This window comes from Geotrypetes seraphini, chromosome 7 (assembly GCF_902459505.1).
Source record: "Geotrypetes seraphini chromosome 7, aGeoSer1.1, whole genome shotgun sequence".
NCBI classification, from domain to species: domain Eukaryota; kingdom Metazoa; phylum Chordata; class Amphibia; order Gymnophiona; family Dermophiidae; genus Geotrypetes; species Geotrypetes seraphini.
Genome location: NC_047090.1, coordinates 13,043,784 through 13,066,580, shown reverse-complemented (window position 1 = coordinate 13,066,580; position 22,797 = coordinate 13,043,784). Strand labels below are relative to the sequence as shown.

General features: G+C 44.7%; 1 protein-coding gene across 5 annotated transcripts in view; it reads left to right on the top strand.

Annotated features, from left to right (window-relative positions):
* Positions 1-1,557, top strand: part of MDM1 (Mdm1 nuclear protein) — a 57,916-nt gene extending 56,359 nt beyond the window's left edge. For all 5 annotated transcript variants that reach the window (XM_033953330.1, XM_033953333.1, XM_033953331.1 and 2 more), the window contains one exon: positions 638-1,557. In XM_033953330.1, coding sequence (XP_033809221.1) covers positions 638-750 — 113 coding nt within the window. In that variant the 3' untranslated portion in view covers positions 751-1,557. The remainder of the gene's footprint in view (positions 1-637) is intronic.
* The last annotated feature ends 21,240 nt before the right edge of the window (positions 1,558-22,797 follow it).

Here is a 22,797-nt window from a genome sequence, read left to right as displayed (position 1 = left end):
AGACAGCAGGGCAGGAATAACTGGGGATTGCTCCTGCCTTGGTTGGGTAATCAGACCAACAGAGTTCCCTAAGATGGGCCTGGGGAGGGCCTAGAGTTGATGTGAGGACAGTGGTAGCTTTGGTCATGGGGTGGGGGTGGGGGCGAGGGTGCAGTTTCAGCCCAAACATTTTTGAATAGGAATTTTCAGGCTGGTTTCAGCGCTGAGCCAAAACTTGTCAACTTCCATAGTACAGTACTCCCCTGAAATTCGTGGGGGTTCCGTTTCAGGAACCCTCGCGAATTAAAAAAAACAACGCAAATGCAGGGGAGGCAGGAGAGGGCAGCTGGTGTGCTGGCGGGTGAAGAAAATCACTTGTGGTCTGCTCTATACCAATTGAGCTGTACCCTGACACTAGGGTCGAAGCACACCTGAAATGGTACCAGTCATGTACTTTTCCCTCTACACCGGGTTTTTAAAAAACCCAGTGCTTCAAGTATACTCACCGAAAAGACTTTGGAGAGTACCCTTTTTCTATGGTATGCTAAACTGTGCAATATGAGAGGGGAAAATTGTATTTTTGTGTTATTGAAGAAAATAAAAAGCCTTATTACCTATCATTGAAGGGTCTGATTTTCTTTCTTCTGTTGTGCTTCAGATGACGACAGATTATCCCAAATTTCTGCGCGCTCCGCAGCATCTAGTTCGTTAGCTTCGCAAATTCTGGAACATGCCCAGAGACGAAAAGAAAACTTCTGGGGCAAGAAGTAATATGTCACAATATGGCCTTTTCCTGATCAAAGTGACTGTACGGCAGCTGGAGCCGAGACGGATAAAGAGCCTCTCTGGAGCAGGTTCTCAGATGTGGTGGTAATATTTGGGATCTGTTTGCTTTTGAAGAGTTCACATATGCTTTTTTTTTTTTTTTTTTGGCCTGGATCAAAAACAGATTGTATATTGTGGAGCAGAACGGAACATGTATTAGTTTAAAGAATTTGTAAAGTCTTTTCTACTGTCATTTGCAGGCACTGGAAACTGCAGTAGCCCAGAAATAATGCACCCCATCGCCTAGCCTGGTGAGCGTGTGGTGGGCAACTCCGCCCAAAAGGTTGTGTTAGGAAAAGGGGGGGAAAAAAAAGCTCTTTCCATCTAAAAGAAATCTTTATACATTCACAGTCCGGCCAGATTTCAAAGCGATTTAGACGGTCGCTGACCAGTTAAATTGCTTGATTGGGGCAAGCTGCTAATTTTCAGCGGCACATAACTGGCTAAGCGAAGGGCTGCTGAAATTTGTGGAGAGCGCCTAACTCAAAGGTGGCTGGGGGGGGGGAGTGGAGTCAGCACTTTAACCTCAGCGCAAAAATAGGACTGCATGAAGATCTGTCCTAGTTTCAGTGCTGAATCTGACTTAAATGTCTACGTGTTGGCTCGCTGCAAAATATCTGATCCAGCGTGTCAAGATACAGATCCACTGCTGAGAGCCTCCTGCCTAGTGTTGAAAAGGCAGCTAAGCATGTATGTTTTTTTAGTATTTACATACCGCTCTTCCTTACAACATCAGTACGGTTTACAACACAATTAAGAAAAGGAAAAGAACACTAATACAGTGGTACCTCGGTTTACGAGTGCACCGGTTTGCGAGTGTTTTGCAAGACGAGCAAAACATTTGCAAACTTGGTGCCTCGTAAACCGAGCTTGCCTCGCTGTACGAGCGCCCCCCCCCCCCCGCGATCCGGCATCCCCCCTTGCTCGCGTTGCCCCCCCCTCCATCGCGATCCTACTTTCTCCCCCCGAGCACGTCAATGACACTAATTTTACCCTGTCTTGGCATCAGTGCCAGTGCCTGAAGATCCTCCCTCTTCTGGTGCGGCCTGGGCTGGGCGGTGCGTCGGAGATCCTCCCTCTTCTGGTCTGGGCTGGGCTGGACTGGCTTTGAGCATTTGCGCGTGCTCAAAGCCTTCTGGTCTCGCTCTCAATCTCGGAGAGAGCGAGACCAGAAGGCTTTGAGCATGCGCAAATGCTCAAAGCCAGTCCAGCCCAGCCCAGACCAGAAGAGGGAGGATCTCCAACGCACCGCCCAGCCCAGGCCGCGCCAGAAGAGGGAGAATCTTCGGGTACCGGCATTGGTGCCAAGTCGGGTAAAGGAAGTGTCATTGATGTACTCGGGGGGGGGGGAGTAGGATCGCGGTGGAGGGGTGGCAACGTGAGTGGGGGAAGGATGCCGGTTCGCAGTGGGGGGGAAAGCCCGATCGCGGGGAGGGGTTTGGAACAGCGTCGGATTCCTCAAGGGGGGGGAGGAGAATGGAGCAGCGCCGGTAGCCTCGGGGGGGAGGAGGTGGAACCAATCAAAGCAGTTTCCCTTACTTCCTATGGGGAAACTTGCTTTGATATACGAGCAATTTGGTTTACGAGCATGCTTCTGGAACTAATTATGCTCGCCTACCAAGGTTCCACTGTATTTTAAAGAACAGTTTTCCCGTGGCTGTAAAACGCCTACATTATTTTGGCTGGCTTGGGTTTAGATGGTTTTCTTCACTCTTGCTAAAACTGTGCATCCTTTGGAAGCCCTCAAGTACTTCTAGGCAGATTTGAGCGAGGGCGGTTCCGAGACGGCTTGAAAACTGTCCTCTGTAAAATGTTCCCTCTTGACTATTGAATAGTATATGCTAGAAGCCCATTGCTCACAGCCAGAGGGGATTTTGCTTTAGGGCAGGGGTGCCCACACTTTTCTGGTTTGCAAGCTACTTTTAAAATGACCAAGTCAAAATGATCTACTAACAATAAAATTTTTAAAAAACCACAAAGCACACTGGACGCAGAGAAAATTTTAATCATAATTTATATTTGGGTTGTTTTTTTTTTTCAAAGAGATCAAGGCAGTTGACTTTAAAATATGCAATGTCACCTCAGTAGCAACTATACAAAAATAGACAAATGTACCCCCTCCCTTTTTACTAAACCGCGATAGCTGCACTGAATGCCCTGCGCTGCTCCCGACGCTCATAGGCTCCCTGCGCTAAAAACCACTATTTTGGTTTAGTAAAAGGGGGCCATAGTGCAAAATATAGACATCAGATATAAATTCTCAAAACAGACACATTTTGATCACTAAATTGAAAATAAAATCATTTTTCCTGCCTTTGTTGTCTGATTTGATTTCATGAGTCTCTGGTGGCACTTCCTTCTGACTGTGCATCCAATCTTTCTTTCTTTCTCCTGAATGCTTCCTCTCCTCCAGACCTCATCCCAACCAACATCTCTCTGTTCCTCCATGAGTCTTTTTCTTCCTCTCTCCCTGCCTGCCCCCTGCCACCCGACACACTCCATTCCCTCACCCAACTTTTTCTTCCTCTCTCCCTGCCCCCCTTTTCTTTATTTCTGTCTGTCTGTCTTTCTCTTCCCCCCCTTTCTTTCTCTTTTGTCTCTCTCCAGAGAACGCAGCACTGTTAGTTGGTCAATGGAGGAACAGCAGCCCTTTTAATTCCAAGATGCATGAAACTCTGTGTCTTTCTTTCTCTCTCCCTGCTTCCCCCCCAAGCCACCGTCTTTCTTTCTTTCTCCCTCCCTGCCCTATCCCCAAGCCACCACCGCCGATTTCTCCCTGCTTCCCTGACGCACAAAAGCCAGGCTCTTGCATCCATTACACAAGCATTCCCCCCCCTCCCCCCGACGTCAATTGTGTCATTGGAGAGGAAGTTCTGGGCCAGCCAGGCAACGATTGGCTGGCCCAGAACTTCCTCTCTGACGTCAGAATTGATGTCGAGGGGGAGGGGGGGAGGAAACGCTTGTGTAGTGGCTGCATGGGCCCGACTTTTGCATGTCGGGGAAGCAGGGAGAATGCAAAGGCAACGCAAGTCTATTGCGGAGCCCAGGATGGGCTTTGCGATCGACTTGCGTTGCCCTTGCGATCGACCTTTTGGGGCACCCCTGCTTTAGGGCCTATTTGTGCTGCTTGATGAACTTGCATCATTCCAAAACCTTTTTGCCCATACTGAAAGGAAACCTGTTGGAGAAGCTTCACACTAGATACAGCCTGGTGAGGAGATAAGAGACTGCCAGGCAAATATAAATTAAAGAACGATAGATTTTTTTTCTTTTTTGTTTTGAATCATGTGTGTGTTTTCATTGTAGAAAAGAAAATATTCAGCTATCAGATTTATGGTTTTATTTGTTTTAAATGTTAATAATATTAAGAGATTTCTTTAGATTCAATCACATGCCTTTGGGTTTGATGACTTTTTTTTCTGTTTTGAGTAATGAGATTTGTGAAATGTGATTTAGGCTGCTAGACTCTGAAATTCACCATTCTCATGTCTGTGGAAAGTAAATCTACCTTTACCTATTGTAGGTTAATAACTTTGTTAACAAGATGTTTACAAATTTTGGAATAATTTTTACTCTAAGGAATCTGAAGTGTTGCATACATTTTTTGAATAAAAGATTTTGCTGCATATCGACTAAAGAATCTACTCTTTAAGAAATGAGAGCATAGGATATTTTTCTGTCCGACACATCATTGAGCATTTTCTCCTAAGAATTACATGTGTGGTTTTTGTCACAGACATGCATAACAGTGAGTGAGGTGATATAAGTTCCTACAGCCAGTTCACCAGCCTCGGTGCCACATTTGAAGGACATTCTTCTCAGCGTTTGGGCCTAATATCTGAGTACCAAAACTGAAGAGCTTGAGAGGGAACTGCTTGGTTTTGTGGCCTGTTTTCCACCCTAACTGCATTGACCTACCTCTAACCTTTCCAGACTGTAAGCCCTGAGCGTTCAGTTTGCTTCTAACCTTCTAAAACTGTGATTTAAATTTGACTTCCCAGTTTAGCAGAATGCAGGTTGTCCTTAATCTGGCCTCCATTTATGGAAAACACTGAATGAATTTTCTGTTCTCTAGACAGAGGAACTCTGTCCTTATAGAAACCAACTGACCACTGGCCTACACCTGTATTAGCTCTCTCCAGATGCTCTCACTTGTTTTCATCACTCCTTTCTAAAATCAGTATTTCATTAAGCTTTGAAACCAAATGCCAGAGGATGTGGTGAAAGCAGTTAATGCACCTATGTTTAAAAAAATGTTGAAGAGAAGTCATTTTTTTTTTTTTTAAATTTATGCAAATTTTAACAATTTTAATATCAATTGAAATCAAAGAAAAAGAAATATTACACAAAGTTTAACCTACATTATACATATAACACAAAATTACTTTTCAAGCCCACTAAACTGGGGAGCCATACGACTATATTACCTAACTGAAATACAGTGGTGCCTCACACAACGAACTTAATCCGTTCCAGGAGCAAGTTTGTTATGTGAAACGTTCGTTGTGTGAAACGCGTTTTCCCATAAGAATACATTTAAAACACAATAATTCGTTCTGCAGCCCTACATTTCCCTCCCTCCACCTCACCTTGTATGCGGAGTCTGCCGGCCCTCTCCCTCACCCAGCCGCACGCTTCCAGAAAGCTGTGCACGCGCAGCTGCTGGAGTTGGTCAATGTTCTACTCTCCTGCAACTTCCGGTTTCCGGTTGCGTCAGAGGAGAAGATTGAGCAACAGAGCATGCGCGCGTGCGCTGCTCCCTGAAAGCGTGCGGCTGGCCGAGAAAGAGGGCCGGAGAACTCGGCATCCAGGGTAAGGTGGAGGGAGATGATGGAACAGTATTTCATGGTACAGTATTACTATTTGTTAAAAAGGAAATAATCTTTTGATGTTTTCTGGATTTTTTTTCGTTAGCTTAAACATGGCTTAACTTGCTGTAAATGGGTCAGGTCTCGTAAGATAGGACCAGAGAATTGGGTCTGGGTAAAACCAGGATTTGCAGGATCTCCAGGATCCTCATGGACTTGTATTGAGATCCTGGTAATACTGCAGGATTTCACGAATTTTCCAGGACCCTGGTCCACCTTAACAGCAGACCTCCTCTTTTTTTGATTGCCACAGCTGCTGCTCTGCATTTACTGGAGTCCCCTACACGCCGTCTTCTCCTTCTCTGCATGGGTGCTGCTGTTCCCGGCTTCGGCGAGAGTAGTTCCGCCCCCCCCCCCGGGCCCCTCGGGCGACTTCGTTGTGTGAAACGAAGTTCGTTGTGGGGAGCACGACAAAAAGTTCGTTGTGCGCAGCGTTCGCTGTGCGAGGCGTCCGTTATGCGAGGCACCACTGTACAAAGAAAATTAAGAATCGGTTCGGATTCATACAAATCTTAACCATTCACTATTTATGGGACTTTAACATCCTCCAACTTTCTCAGTAGTGAAACAGTAAACCAACAAACTTCATTTCTGTTCTCTAACCATTAAAAATTGTTGTAGTTGAATGGGGTCCCAAAAAACATATTCAATTTCTTGTAATTAGACAAGACATTTACATGGAAATTTTAGATAGAATGATGCCTCAAGAGCTAAAACTCTAGTTCTTAAATTCTTTCCTTCTTAATTGCGTAGCTCTTGAAACATCAGGAAAAATCCTAACCAAATCTCCACAAAATTTTGTCAATCTATTTTTAAAGTAAAGTTTCATTATTAACATTTTATCTATCTCACTCATGCATGTTATTACCATAGTGGACCTACTCTGAATCACATCTTGACTATCTTCAAAAATTCTGTCAAATTTATTTCATTTGTGACCAGATGGTCCACCTCCTGGTCGGATTGTATTTTCTTTTGTGGAATATAATAATAATTGTTAATTGGAAAGGTTTCCTCATTTGTTAATCCCAGTATTTCTTTGAAATATTTCCTTAACAAAATTTCAGAGGATAATAAATGACTCACTGGGAAATTAACCAAACGGAGATTCCTCACTCTATTCAAATTTTCTAACATTTCCATTTTAAAATGTAGCACCGTAGAATCCTTAACAGCAGATACTGAGACAGATTGCAATGTATTACTTTGAATTTCTACCACACTTAATCTTTTATCCAAACAACTTAAATTGGAATCCACATTCACAAATTTTTGAGAAACAGACTGAGAATAGTCCAATGTTTGTTTCATAGATTCTCTGAGAAACCCTTCAACTCTAGAAATACCCAACCACAAATCTTTAAGGGTAATATCTTGTTTTTCCACTGCTAGTGGTTGATCCTCTACAACACCTGAAAATTCAGGTGGTTTAGGTATATCCATAAAAACTAATTTACTTGTATGTGTAGAGGAAACCACATATTCAGTAGAAATAGCGAGGGTAATCTTCCCGCTATCACCAGATACTGGGTGAAGGGGGGGGGAGTCCTTTTGAGGGGACTCATCGATGCACCCGACACGGGAGAGTTCATGTCAAGTAAAGGTTGTGGTGGATTGTCTGTGGAAAAAGTCAAATGCCTGTCCATTGGACCAGAAACAGCAGGTGTAGAACTCGTGGGCTTGATTTTCCTTTTCCCCATAATATAAATAATTTAAAGTTATACAACCTGAGTTCACGCTCCCCAGCTCCTCGTTGCTCCAAGGGGCGTGCCCTAAGGGGCGGCTGCAACCCCAGCAGTGGTCTTGGTTTTAAGGAGAAGCTAATCAAAGCTAATTCAGAAGAGACGGACCCGGTGACGGACCGAGCACTAAGCCGCTACTGCAGGAGACCAGGGCACCAAAATGATCCTCCTCAGACGTCCCAGCAGGCAAGAACAGTTCCCCGAAGAGAAGTCATAAACTATTATGGTAGACCTTGGGGATAAGTATCACGGGATCTTGCTACTTTTTGGGATCCTGCCAGGTACTCGTGACCTAGATTGACATTCTTTGTGGGCAAATGCAAAGTGATGCAGATTGGGGAGAATAACCCCAAATCATAGTTACCAGATGCTAGGGTCCACCTTAGGAGTCAGCGCCCAAGGAAAAGATCCTGGTGTCATTGTAGATAATTTGATTAAACCACCCAATGTGCAGCAGCAGCAGCCAAAACAAGCAAACAGGATGCTAGGAATTATTTAAAAAAGGATGGTTAACAAGACTAAGAAAGTTATAATGCCCCTGTATCGCTCTATGGTGTGACTTCACCTTGAGTATTGCGTTCAGTTCTGGTCACCTTATCTCAAGAAAGATATAGCGGTGCTAGAAAAGGTTCAAAGAAAAGCGACCAAGATGATAAAGGGGATGGAACTCCTCTCGTATGAGGAAAGACTAAAATAGTTAGGGCTCTTCAGCTTGGAAAAGAGACGGCTGGAGATAGGATTGAAGTCTACAAAATCCTGAGCGGAGTAGAACGGGTTCAAGTGGATCAATTTTTCACTTCGTCAAAAGTGACAAACACTAGGGGACATTCGGTGAAGTTACAGGGAGATACTTTTAAAAACCAATAGGAAGAAATATTTTTTCACTCAGAGAATAGTTAAGCCCTGGAGCGCATTGCTAGAGGCTGTGGTTAATTACATTACATTACCGTTTTCTATCCTGCCAAAACCTTTCAGCTCTAGGCGGTTTACAAAAAAAGAATTGGTCTGGGCATTCCCAGGGAACTTACAAAGTTGAGAGAGAGAATGAGCTTACAAGAATTGATGGATAGCATGGTTAATAGAGCTGGTTTTAACAAAGTTTCAAGTTTATTTATGGCTTGATATACCGACCATCACGTGTATCTGGACGGTTGAAAATATTAAAAATTAGAAAAATCTAATAAAATTTAAGATTTAAGTGAAATAAGAGGAGGGTAAAACTATGACAAATTAAGACTTATTAGAGATGAAAGCTACTAGGAGATAGGGAAGTTTTAATTACAATAAGTAAATAAAAATAAAAAGAAGGGGTAGAGAGATAGGGAGTAACGAGAGGGAGACGGGGATGTCGTTTCTTAAAAGCTTTTTTTTTTCACTTATTGATAGGCATCTTTAAAAAGAAATGTTCCGAGATTTGTTTTAAATTTATTTAGGGAATTTTCGTTGCGTTTGGACTAGTTCCTGAGGAAAAGTCCATCGTCTGCTATTGAGAAAGACACTGAGGAAGCCACTGCTTGTCCTGGATCGGTAGCTACTATTTGGATTTTGGCCAAGTACTTGTGACCTGGATTGGCCCCAGGTACGTTCGATAGATTGCGAGCCCGCCGGGACAGATAGGGAAAATGCTTAAGTACCTGATTGTAAAACTGTTTAGATAACCTTGATAGGCGGTATATCAAATCCTAATAAAGCAAAGTAAAGGCTACTGGGCTTGATGGACCATTGGTCTGACCCAGTAAGACTATTCTTATCTAATATAATAAAATGGTAGGCCGCGCATGCGCACTAAAAAAAACGTGTTCCCTGAGCTGTCGCGAAAATACGACTGCGCATGCGCGGCCCCGGCGGCGGCTTTCAAATTTAAAAAAAAAAAAAAATTACACAGCTGCGAGACAGGAGCTGCGGCGGCGGCGACTTTCAACGACGAAGAAGCTGCAGCTCGGGAAGTCGGGGCCTCCCCCGCCACGTACAACCCGCTCCCTCTCCTGCAGCTCAGGCACCACAGAAGCTGTGAAAACGCGCAACCCGGTCCCCGCGTCTGCCTACCCTTCCCCCAACACAGCGCATTTGCCCCCCCCCCCTCTCAGAGAGTCCTTTGCCGCTCACCACTCTTCCCTTGCCGCTGACCCGACTACCTACCCAGCGATTTAAGCAGCAGTCTTCACATGCTGCTTCAGGCACTTCTACTGCCCTGATTTGCTCTGCCGCGTCTCTGATGATGTCATCAGGGACGTGCCAGAGTAAATCAGGGCAGTAGAAGAACCCGAAGCAGCGTGTGAAGACTGCTTGCTTGAATGGGAGCAGGAAGAGGTGATGATGGACAGGGGGGGAAAAAGGAAGGGAGGCCTATTGTTGGACAGGGGGAGCAGGAAGAGGTGCTGATGGACGGTGGGGGGGGGGGGAAATGAAGGGAGGCCTACTGCTGGACAGAGGGAGCAGGAAGAGGTGCTGATGGACAGGGAGGGAGGTAAAACAAAGGGAGGACTCCTGCTGGATAAGGGGAGCTTGAATGGGTGGTGGTGGACAGGGGGGGAAAATAAAGGGAGGCCTAATGCTGGACAGGGGGAGCAGGAAGAGGTGCTGATGGACAGGGGGAAAAAATGAAGGGAGGCCTACTGCTGGACAGGGGGAGCAGGAAGAGATGCTGATGGACAGGGGGAAAAAATGAAGGGAGGCCTACTGCTGGACAGGGGGAGCAGGAAGAGATGCTGATGGACGGGGGGGGGGGTGGAAATGAAGGGAGACCTACTGCTGGACAGAAGGAGCAGGAAGAGGTGATGATGGACAGGGGGGAGGTAAAACAAAGGGAGAAGGGCTGCTGCTGGATAAGGGGAGCAGTGAAGGGGTGGTGGTGGACACAGGGGAGGTAAAAAAAAGGGAGAATGGACAGGAAAAAGTGGCTAAGGAGACAGAGAGAGAAAGAAATAAAGACAGACACACACATATATTCTAGCACCCAAGGGAGAAAAATGCTGCACAGGGAAGTAGGGAGGGGGAAATGCTGATGCACAAGGAAATGGAGGAGGAGGGAATGCTGAAATGGCTACTGTACAGGAAAGTAGACAAGGGGAGATAAATGCTGCATAGGGGCAGAAAAAGAGACAAATAGAAAGAAAGACAAATAATAGGAGGGAGGGAGACAGAAAGAAAAGAAGAAAGACACAAGGGCAGGGAGTGAGACAGAAAGAAAGAAAGACAGACATACATATATTCTAGCACCCGTTAATGTAACGGGCTTAAAGACTAGTGTTATTATAAATAATTTCCTAAAAATTCCAGGTAAGTAAATAACATTTGACACACTATTTTAAAGCTAGTGGTTGTTTTTCCACTTTAAATTGTACCATTTTGTCACTAGTGCTTTTTTAAATGATGACATCTCCAAAACTGACACGCCCCATTTTTATGGAACCCGTTGTCTATTTCCCTCCAATCTGAGTCCTCTTTCTAAATAACAGATCCTGGCTTTTCTGAGTGTCTGTTCTTGTGGGGACATGTTTGCAGTCAGCTGTTGCAGAATATAATTGATCGTGTGGTGGAAATCTTGCCTGGCATTGCTTTTAGGATAAGGGTGGTTTTAGTAAATGTTAATAAATAGTCAATGATCTACCAGTATATACAACTTCTGAAAATGAAACAGCTGCGTACACAGCTGTGTGGTGCAGTGGTTAAAGCTACAGCTTCAGCACCCTGAGGTTGTGGGTTCAAACCCACACTATTCCTTGTGACCCTGGGCAAGTCACATAATGTCCTCATTGCCCCAAGTACATTAATAGATAGATTGTGAGCCCACCGGGACACACAGGGAAAAATGCTTGAGTACCTGAATAAATTCATGTGTAAACCACTCTGAGCTCCCCTGGGAGAACAGTATAAAAAAATTGAATGAATAGTGTGAAAAGTTTCAGCCTCTGATAAGCAGAGCAGGTATTGTGACATCATAATGCCTCATTCCACCAATAAGAGCCAACCTCATCAGTGATGTCACAATGGTTTGATTGTCCTTTACTTGGCCCACTTTTAATAGATTTTGACTTTTACAGTGGCTCAGTGGTTAAAGCTACAGCCTCAGCACCCTGAGGTGATGGCTTCAAACCTACAGGGCTCCTTGTGACCCTGGGCAAGTCACTTAATCCCCCCATTGCCCCAGGTACATTAGATAGATTGGGAACCCACCATAACAGACAGGGAAAAGTGTTTGAGTACCTGAATAAATTCATGTAAACTGTTCTGAGGTATAGAAAATTGAATGAATAAAATAAACACATCTAAAACAGAAATGCAAATGTGCCTGAAAGCTCTGGAACTGGTGCATTTCAGTGGATCCAGAACCATGACCAATCTGTCAACGGACTCCCACTTGACTACCCTACATTTCACCAACATTAACAGATAACCAATATTTGCAGCTGTCCCTCTCGTTCTCCTCCCTCCCCTAATTCCGGAAAGGCATGAATATACTACTATCTCCTTAAATTTCACCAACGGCATGCTTGCTGGATTCTGGTACCACAACATCCATCTAAAGCAGGGATCTCAAAGTCCCTGCATGCACTGCTTTCATTGCATAGTCATTGGGGAAAACCTGACCGGATTGCAGCCCTCAAGGAGGGACTTTGAGACCCCTGCTCTAAAGCAATGGTTCCCAACCCTCTTCCGGGAGACCTCCAGCCAGTCGGGTTTTCAGGATATCCTTAATGAATTTCAGGAGAGAAATTGGCGTACATATAACTTCCATTATATGCAAATCTCTCATGCATATTCATTAGGGTGATCCTGAAAACCCGACTGGCTGGTGGTCCCTCAGGACATGGTTGGGAACCACTGATCTAAAGGATAATTCCCAAACTAGTGCATGCAGTGGTCCACATATTCAAATGTCCAAACTATCAGCTCCTTCCCACCCTTGTAAATCCCTTGGCCTTTTTCATCTTCCCGTGTCCTAGCTTTCCCCCTCTTAGCTGCCAGTTTCAGGAGATGAGCAAATCCCTTAGGAGGCCAAATAGCTGGGTCCCACCTAGAGAATGACAACGGGGAGAAATTTTCCCCATCCCCGAAGGATCTCTCCCTGTTCCATTCCTGCAAGCTCTGTCCTCATCTGTACAAACATCAAACACTTTAAAATCATAAGTGTTTGAGGCTTGTGCAGTTAAGGCAGAGCTTACAGAAATGGGACAGGGACAGAACTTGCAGGGAAGGGACAGGAATATTGAGATCCCGTGGGGTTGGAGACAAATTTGTCCCCATGTCATGAATCTTAACATAAGAATTACCATACTGGGACAGATCGAAGGTTCATCAAGCCAGCATCCTGTTTCCAACAGTGGCCAACCCAGGTCCCAAGTACCTGTTAGAAACCCAAAGAGCAGCAACATTCCAGAGCTGAGATTGTGATGTCATAATGCCTTACTCCACCAATGCCTAAGAGCCAACCTCATCAGTGATGTCACAATGGCTTGTTTCCAACAGTGGCCAACCCAGATCCCAAGTACCTGTTAGAAACCCAAAGAGCAGCAACATTCCAGAGCTGAGATTGTGATGTCATAATGCCTCATTCCACCAATGCCTAAAAGCCATGTGATGTTACAATGGCTTGATTGTCCTAGACTTGGCTGACATAAGAGTTGACTTACAGGGACAGACCGAAGGTCCATCAAGCCCAGTATCCTGTTTCCAACAGTAGCCAACCCAGGCCCCAAGTAGTAAAACAGATTTTATGCTGCTTATCCTAGGAATAAGCAGTGGATTTTCCCAAGTCATCTCAATAATGGCCTATGGACTTCGCTTTTAGGAAAGTATTCAAACCTTTTTTAAACCCCGCTAAGCTAACTGATTTCTCCTTAGCAGGCATACTTTTTTGTCTTGAGTCCAGTCTTCCCCATTCCAGTGCTGCATTTGTTTCCCCAAACCAGCCTCCAATACCTTATATAAAGGCAATAGCACCGTAAATAGTAACATAGTAAATGACGGCCGAGAAAGACCCGAATGGTCCATCCAGTCTGTCCAACCGTACATGCCCATTTCGCACTGATGGGCTTCTTCAAGGGTAATGATAGGGCTTATTGATGTGCCAGTATGATTTCAGTGTTGCTCATCGCTCACTCATAGAACTGCTGCTCATTCAGTGTGAAACGGGCTGGGCCTCCGTCGGGTTATTGAGATAAGTGCTTAATAGTATTTCACAGTTAAGCCAGACAAACATCATGTGAATATTGAATATATAAGTTGTTAGTCAATCTATACTCATTTACAAGAAGAAAATCACAAAAATTAAATTCAAGTATTAAAAATTAAAAATCAAACATTCAAGGGTTTTTTGACCAGTGATGATACCCACCCCGAAAAAGTTGTGACTTATTGATCACATTCTTGGGGTATTTTGAGGTCTTTTTCTCCCTTGATTTAAATCATATTATATACATTACAAGTGCTCCATTTTTACTTGTTATTCTTGAAATTTGTTATTTGGTCACTTTATTTGGTTTTCCATCGTTTTATTCAGTTTACACTAAAAAAAAAAAATGACATGACGTTATAACTAGCATCCTGTTTGGTCTTCTTTCTTAGAATATAGAGGTAGGGATTTGGGGTGCAATAATTACATCAAGTAACACTTTCCCCTTCCTCTCTTAGCTTTGGTCAGTGTCATATCCTGAACACTGTGTGGTTTGCTGAGCCACTGTTGTGTAACAGGAAGAAAAATTGGTACATCCTGAAATTGGTACATCCTGACTTCTGTTTCTTCAGTCCCATGCAAGAGGAAATATTTTATGCCAATACTGCCCAAAGTTCTTTGTTCGTTCTAATTTCTTAATTAAACCAGACAGACCAGTACAGTAGATTGTTTTCACGAGTGTGTGTTTTAAACATTGAATATGCATGAAAGAAATTTACCTGCCCTGCTTCCATTCTATGCAAATCTTTCATGCATATTTATTGTGTGAAAACCTGATTGCGCTGAGAACCTGTGCACTTAAGTGATGGCATCTACGTCTCTTCCCATCGGAGTGTGCATTTATCTATTAGTCTTTTTTTATGTTGAAAGGAAATAAGTGAATTTCAATTTTTTTGTGTGCTGGCCGTGGCATTGTCAGCCATTTTGTCTTCCAAGCAATGATTTATGAGTTTGTTACAGTGTGTGTAACTTGTGAATTGTATGTTACATGTGGGCTCTTAAGGTCGGATTCCCAAAAATCCACATTAAAAACCGATGTAGCAATTTCAAAACTGTGAGTCATTCTCAAAAAATCCCGCATGCAAATGAGGGCGGACAGTAGCGAAGATTTGCTAATTTTACATGCATTGAGTCACTGGTAATAGTGATTGGACACGCGCAGAATACACAAGGAAAACGACGTGAATATGCTCATGTGCCGGGAAAAGCAGTGGAACGTAATAAGCACCTGCCTTCTTTGCACACAATATATATGCTTACGTCGTATGTGCGTGACACGCGTGGCTGTAGCAGTTGGTCGCAAAAGCTGTTCGTGTCGCAAAAACAGAAGCCGGGCGCAAGCAGTTTGCGTCGCAAAAACAGATAGAAGCCCAGCGTTTCTGTGTGGAAGATATGAACCACGACGCGCAAAGATATGAACCGCCATCCGTATTGTAACACAAAACACGAGAAGCTCACAAACGGCTTATAACAAGGGCGCATAAAACATGCCTTACTCTCCCCAAAACTACTATAATTCAGGTAAATCTTGTAATTTGTTTTTAATGTAGAATTTTATCATGAACCACAGGAAACACATAAGACACGGGTATCGTACACGCACTCAAGAAGCATGCTTTTACCACGCCCCTAAATATATATATGTATATATATATATATGTATATATATATATATATACATACACTAGTCTTTAAGCCTGTTACATTAACGGGTGCTAGAATATATGTCTGTCTTTTTTTTTTCTTTCTGTCTCTCTCCCCCTCCATTTCCCTGTGTAGCGCTGTCTCTGCTTTCTTCCTCACTTTGCACTCTCCAGCTGTAACATTACTGCCTCGCTTTTTCCCCTGCAAGCATGTCTGCTCTTTCTCATCCCCAGTCTCTTTGCTCTTTTTCTCTTCTTGCAGGTGTCTCTGCTCTACTTTCTCTATGTGTTCCTTATTCCTGCAAACCTCTATGCTGCATTTTTTTCTCTGTATGCTCCTGATCTTGTGTTTCCCTGTAGGTATTTATTCCTATTTGTTTTTCCTTCTTCAGTCTCAGCTCTTCTTTCTCTGAACATTTCCTTCCTCAGTCTGTCCAATTGCAGTTCTCTTGCCCTTTGGGGAAGGGGGGGGGGGGGGTTAAAGAGTGATCCATAGTTGTTCCTACTTCATAGACTGCCACCTTCAAAGTAGCATTTCTTGACCCCTAGCAGTAGCCTTTTGGTACTGCTACTTGGGATCAAGCTGAGCTGGTGGGAAATGGGGCAAAGGGAAATCTGATTTAGGGTATGGGGTCTCTTGCTCTCCTTTCCCGACAAACCTGCGACTCCTGCCCTGATTTACTCTGGCACGTCCCTGATGACATCATCAGAGACACGGCAGAGCAAATCAGGGCAGTAGAAGGCCTCGAAGCAGCGTGTGTAGAGTGCTGCACACGCTGCTTGAATCGGCGTTTGGAATCGGGACCGCGAAGACAGTAGCGGCTGGAGTCTTTTTTTTGGCGCTTCCCTTCCCGCCCCGTGAGGTGTCGCCGCGGCTCCTCTTGATCCCTGCCAGCGTCGGAAGCCTCCGACGCTAGTGCGGCTCGTGAGAGGAGCCGACAGGAGAGCAGGATGTCCAGCGCTGGGGTCCAGTCCTTCCGTAGTTAGGTGCTGGGGATTCGCGCATGCGCACTCCTGCGGCCACAGACCTACTGATCATGGAAGCACGCCGATAGGAGTACACATGCGCGGCTAGCGTTTTATTATATAGGATATATATATATATAATTCATGTGAATCATGTAATAGTTATTTTTTTTCCATTAGCCACTGTCAAACACATGCCACAAGATACACTTTTAACAGTAATAATAAATTTTTTAATATACTGCAATACCTCACGGTTCAGTGCAGTTTACAATAAGAGGTAAGAACTGTAAAAACGCAGCAAATTTACACCACAAAACACAGTATATTATATATAAAATATAACATTAAGAAATTAACAACTTATCTAGATTATACATATTTATCAAACAGATAAGTTGTTCATGATCTTCTCCCGCTGCATCACAATACCCCCCTGCCTCCGACAAGTTTCAAGTTTATTGATTTTTAATATACCGACCATCAACGGGTATCTAGATAAAATAAAAGTAAAATTATGCTTGTAGATTGTAAAACTAAATAAAAGAGCAAAAGGGAAAGTGAACAATTAAAGACATTGACAATGACAGACATGAAAGTGGGGTTGACGAGGGAGGGAGGGAGGGAGGGGGAAAGTTACATCAATTAGCGGTGAAAAGAGGGTAAAAGAAAAGAGAGAGAGAAAAAAAAAGTTTTGAATATGAGAGGGAGGGGGAAGGAAGGAACAGAAGGGAGTGAGGTCGCTTCATTAAAGCGGTTGGGTGAATTGGAAACGGGAGATTCGTGAGCAATAAAATGCATCTTGAAATAAGAAGGTTTTCAGATTAGTCTTGAATTTATCAATAAGTTTTTCCTGACAAAGTTGGGATGGCAGGGCGTTCCATAGAGTAGGAGCGACCCCTCTTCCCCGTACCTTTAATTAGATGGCTGACCAGAGGAATGCCTCTTCCAAAATGGACCTGCCCCTCCCCCGGTGCTATTACCAGCGATGGGCACATGCAAATTCAGCAAGTCATTGCTACTCTGCCAACCTCATTTGCATGAGCGTTTTTTGGAGACCGACTCACTTTTTTTAAAATTCGCTACCAGAACGGCTGCGATCGCAACCTGTCATTTTGTAATGCGGTTTTTTTTTTAAAGAATCTGGGCCCTAATCTCCTTTTACAAAGGTGCGCTAGCGTTTTTAGCACACGCACCAGATTACCTGAAAAACTACCACCTGCTCAAGAGGAGGCGGTGGCGGTTAGTGCGTGCGGCATTTTAGCGCACGCTATTCCGCGCGTTAAGGCCCTAACGCACCTTTGTAAAAGGAGCCCTAAGCCATGTTAAAATGTTAATAGACAAAACTAGTGCACAGTATCTGTTAACTGTTGAGCACGGTGAGATGTGGGGTGGGGGTGGGGAGGGGAGTGTTTGTGTCCAGTATGTTCCCATACAGTTAATAGAAAATACCCATCAGAGGTTCAGTCTTACCATTTACCCTTTTGATGTCTATTACTCTAAATTGCGAGAGAACAAGTCTCCCCTGACCCAAGAAACGAGGGTGAGGGGAAGAGACAGCCCAACAAAAGCAACCTACCAAAATTTATTTAAGTCAATGGGAAGCCCTCAGTTCCACAGCCTGCAGTGGGAACAAGCCCCAAATGCACCAGCTGATACAGTCATATTACATTACAATATAATAAAACCCTAGAGCGCGCATGCGCAGCTGAAAAATCGTGAGTCCTGGTGGCGTGAGGTGTGCTTCTGTGCCAGTCCTCACGGCGCCTGCGCTAGCTGGAGGCGCGTGTGCCAGCGACTCCTCCCTCCCGCTGCCGCTCCTCTTCAAAGCGGCCTGCTGAGGTTCGCCAGCCGCTGTAGCGAACCTTGCAGCCGCTCTCCACCTTCCCAACGGCGAGCAGTACCGGGGCAGCACGCCGGGCCTGCTGCATGACGATCTGCACCGAGAGGACCAGCTCCAGTTGGAGGCATGGAGGGAGGGTAAGAATGGGAGGGGGGGGTGGAAACGGAAGGGGGCCACGGAGTAGGCAGGCATTGCACAACAGGGAACCAGGGGGAGAGGGAAAGGGGGCCATGGACCACACAGGCATGGTAGAACAGGTGATCAGGGGAGAGGGAAAGGGGGCTGCTTTGGGGGAAGGGGGCCACAGAGCACACAGGCATGGTAGTACAGGGGACCAGGGAAGAGGGAAAGGGGGCTGCTTTGGGGGGAGGATGTGCTGGGGGCAGATAGCAATCATCGGGGAGGGGGGGAACAGAAGGGGGCCACAGAGCACACAGGCATGGCACAAGGGGAGAGGGAAAGGGGGCTGCTGGGGGGCACAAAACAATCATGCTTTGCTCTGGGAAGGGGGGGGACACAGAAGGGGGCCACGGAGATACAGGCAGGCATGGCGCAACAGAGAAATACAGGTAGGCAGGGGGCCAGAGAGAGACACAGACAGAATGAATGACAGACAGACAGCGTCCAAGAAGAGAGAGACAAAGAAAAAAACCCAGACAGACAGACATCTCTAGCACCCGTTAATGTAACGGGCTTAAAGACTAGTTACAATATAAAAGGAGTGAAAAGAAAAAAGATACAGGGGTGAAGCTTTCATTCTGATTTACTCCCCATTATATTATCAACAGTGCTCTAAACCAGTGTTCTTCAACCTTTTTACACCTATGGACCGGCAGAAATAAAATAATTATTTTGTGGACCGGCATCGGTCCATGGACCGGTGGAAGAACACTGGGCTAAGTCATGGGCCAGACCCCACCCATCTCTACCCAATCTCCACCCCAGACCCCGCCCCCATAATAGTACTAATTGCACCTTGCACGTCCCGTGCCTCATCTGGAAGCCTTCCCTCTGATGTTGCAATGTCAGAGAGAAGGTTTCCGGTTCAGGCGCAGGATGCCCGTAGGAGCCACTGCCAGTGACTTTGTGCACTGAATCAGTTAGGAAGAGGGAACTGGCTCGAAGATAACGCTGCATCGATCGCACTGTGGACCGGCGGTTGAAGAACACTGGGCTAAGTTGTGGGCCAGATCCTGCCCCCATAGTCCTAATTGTAACACTATTTTTTCCATATATACACACAATATAATCTTATTAACAACGCATCGATCGCGCCGCAGACCAGCAATTGAAGGACACAGTTTTGGGCCTGATGCACATGCCGGCCCTGTGGACCGGCAGGAAATTTCTGTGGACCGGCACCAGTCCATGGACCGGCGGTTGAAGAACACCGCTCTAAACCATTTCTGGAAGTACGATGACAATTCTTTAGCTTTGAGCTGCCCGCGATACCAAGATGCTGAGTTTTTAAATACCATACAAAAATAGACCAAGGCTGGTTGTTTTATTTAACCCTTTCAGGACCATAAGGATCGTAGGCCAATTTTTGTGGTTTTGACGACATTTTTATGGTAAAAAGGGCTTGCAGATGCCAAAAAATTGATTTTTTTTGTGAAATATCATTATTTTTTTTTTTTTAAATCACACTTCTGGCTTATGGACAGTGTGGCAAGTGAATCTTCTCGTCAATCTGGCAACGACGCTAATGAATGAATGTCGGAACCAGTTTGTTTACATAAAGGCAGTATCATATGGAATCCTTACATATCAAATTTAGAACTGTAGACTATCCCAATCAAAATTTATAGGATTTTAAAGTTATGGGACAAATATGTCCCTTGGTCCTGAAAGGGTTAAAGGAACACACGAAAGATAAATTTAGAAAGCACGCATTAACCCTATTTCATCCTTAGAGGCAGCACCTCCACACAGTCTCAGAAGTGCACCATCAATGGTGGGCCGTTAGTTTCTAAAGCAGTAGAAAACCCAAGTGGTTTATTATTCTCGACAATGAACCATTTATATGACTTAATAACCATATAAAGTAAAAAGGATTTGGAAGAGGAATGGAAGCGTGCATCATTGTAACCTCAAGAGCCACAACCATTTCCTCCTTAATTTTTTTTTTTTTTTTTCACATCGTAGACCCTTCGTTTGATCTCAATCAGCAGAGAAACTTGGACTGTACATGCAAGCCGTAGTCATACAAATACACTGTACAACACGGTGATGACAAGTGGTAAATTCCAACAGTTTACATTGGTACGCCGACAAATGCGCCCTGTCAACTGTGCAATTGTACACACATTTGATGGGTCACTGTTTACAATACATTCTCTAGGATCCAATAGGAGCTTTATTGAAAGAAAAGAGTTTGGGGTAATCAAGCCAGATGTGATAATTTATTTTTAAATCATCCCATCCTAAGAAATTTTTGACATTTAAGTTAGAAGTGGTGTACTCCATGAGTTTTGACATGATGGGGCTGATGCTACTTCCATTATGTGCACATTTTCCAAGAAAATCACGATATAAATAGAACCAGAAAAATACGTTGGCGCCAATTTGCAAGCAAAAAGAAACAATGGCCCTCCTAGTATAACCTGAATGCCTCGCGATTGCTTTGCTTTCTAACGTACAAAGGTAGCCAGTTCCATTCCTGGGGGCCCCTACAGGAAAACATAGTTACACGCGAGGTATTCAATCTCAATTCCCTAACAGACGGCACAACCAAGTTGCCCTGATGGACAGAGCTCACCTTGGATAAAGGGACATAAGCTTAAATACTATCCACCAAACTTGCAGGAGCCAAACCATTCAAAGAAATAAGAACATAAGAAGTCGCCTCCACTGGGTCAGACCAGAGGTCCATCGTGCCCAGCGGTCCTCTCCCGCGACGGCCCATCAGGCCCATGACCTGTGAAGTAGTTTCTGACTATTTCTATAACCTACCTCTACTTCTATCTGTACCCCTCAATCCCCTTATCCTTTAGGAACCTATCTAGACCCTCCTTGAACCCCTGTAGCGTGCTCTGGCCTATCACAACCTCCGGGAGCGCGTTCCATGTGTCCAAGCACAAGTAGACCCATCACGAGCCGTCTAAAGTAAATACGGTCTTCCAGCTTCAACCACTCTAGCTTCACATAATATTCTGTGACATGTTCAGTCCTTTCCATACGAAAAAAAGTTCTAACTACTGAGTTTTGAGCCACCTGTAACGCACTCAACAGGGTTAGTGGTAAACCCAAAAGCACAAGTTTACAATAGTGCAAACATGATAATACCACTGACTGCAAAATGACCCGAGGAGCACCCGTTTAATTTCATGCAACGGGTACCACTAAAAATGTTCAAACACTTCTTCGAAGGAATTAACAAACGGATGGACAGAGGAGACCCCCATAGACATCATATACCTTGATTTCCAAAAAGCCTTTGACAAGGTGCCCCGTGAATGCCTACTCCGGAAACTGAAGAACCATGGGGTGGACGGAGACATACATAGATGGATCAGAAACTGGTTGGTGGGTAGGAAACAGAGGGTAGTGGTGAAGGGCCACTACTCAGACAGGATGAGGGTCACGAGTGGTGTTCCGCAGGGCTCTAGAAACAGGGACGAAGTATGAGATAATAAAATTTATAGACGATACAAAACTATTTAGTGGAGCTGGGACTAAAGAGGACTGCGAAGAATTGCAAAGGGACTTGAACAAACTAGGGGAATGGGCGGCGAGATGGCAGATGAAGTTCAATGTTGAGAAATGTAAAGTACTACATGTGGGAAGCAGAAACCCGAGGTACAAGTATATGATGGAAGGGATATTATTGAGTGAGAGTACTCAAGAAAGGGACTTGGGGGTAATGGTGGACATGACAATGAAGCCGACGGCACAGTGCGCAGCGGCCACCAAGAGAGCAAATAGAATGCTAGGTATAATCAAGAAAGGTATCACAACCAGGACAAAAGAAGTTATCCTGCCGTTGTATTGGGCGATGGTGCACCCGCATCTGGAGTACTGCGTCCAATATTGGTCACCGTACCTTAAGAAGGATATGGCGATACTCGAGAGGGTTCAGAGGAGAGCGACACGTCTGATAAAAGGTATGGAGATCCTTTCATACGCTGAGAGATTGGAGAAACTGGGACTCTTTTCCCTGGAGAAGACGAGACTTAGAGGGGATATGATAGAGACTTACAAGATCATGAAGGGCATAGAGAGAGTAGAGAGGGACAGATTCTTCAAACTTTTGAAAAATAAAAGAACAAGAGGGCACTCGGAAAAGTTGAAAAGGGACAGATTCAAAACGAATGCTAGGAAGTTCTTCTTTACCCAACGTGTGGTGGACACCTGGAATGCGCTTCCAGAGAGCGTAATAGGGCAGAGTACGGTACTGGGGTTTAAGAAAGGATTGGACAATTTCCTGCTGGAAAAGGGGATAGAGGGGTATAGATAGAGGATTACTGCACAGGTCCTGGAACTGTTGGGCCACCGCGTGAGCGGACTGCTGGGCATGATGGACCTCAGGTCTGACTCAGCAGAGGCATTGCTTATGTTCTTATGTTCTGATGCTTAACCAAGAATGCCAAAAATTGTCCTATACTTCAAATGTGTTGTATTTCTAACTGCTATACTTATAGGGTGTATCGTTTGCCATGCTACTGTGCTCAGTTCCCAAATCATGGATTCATTCCTCCATGCAGTTCATACTACTATGAATGATTTCTATAGTGCTACCAGATGTACGCAGCGCTGT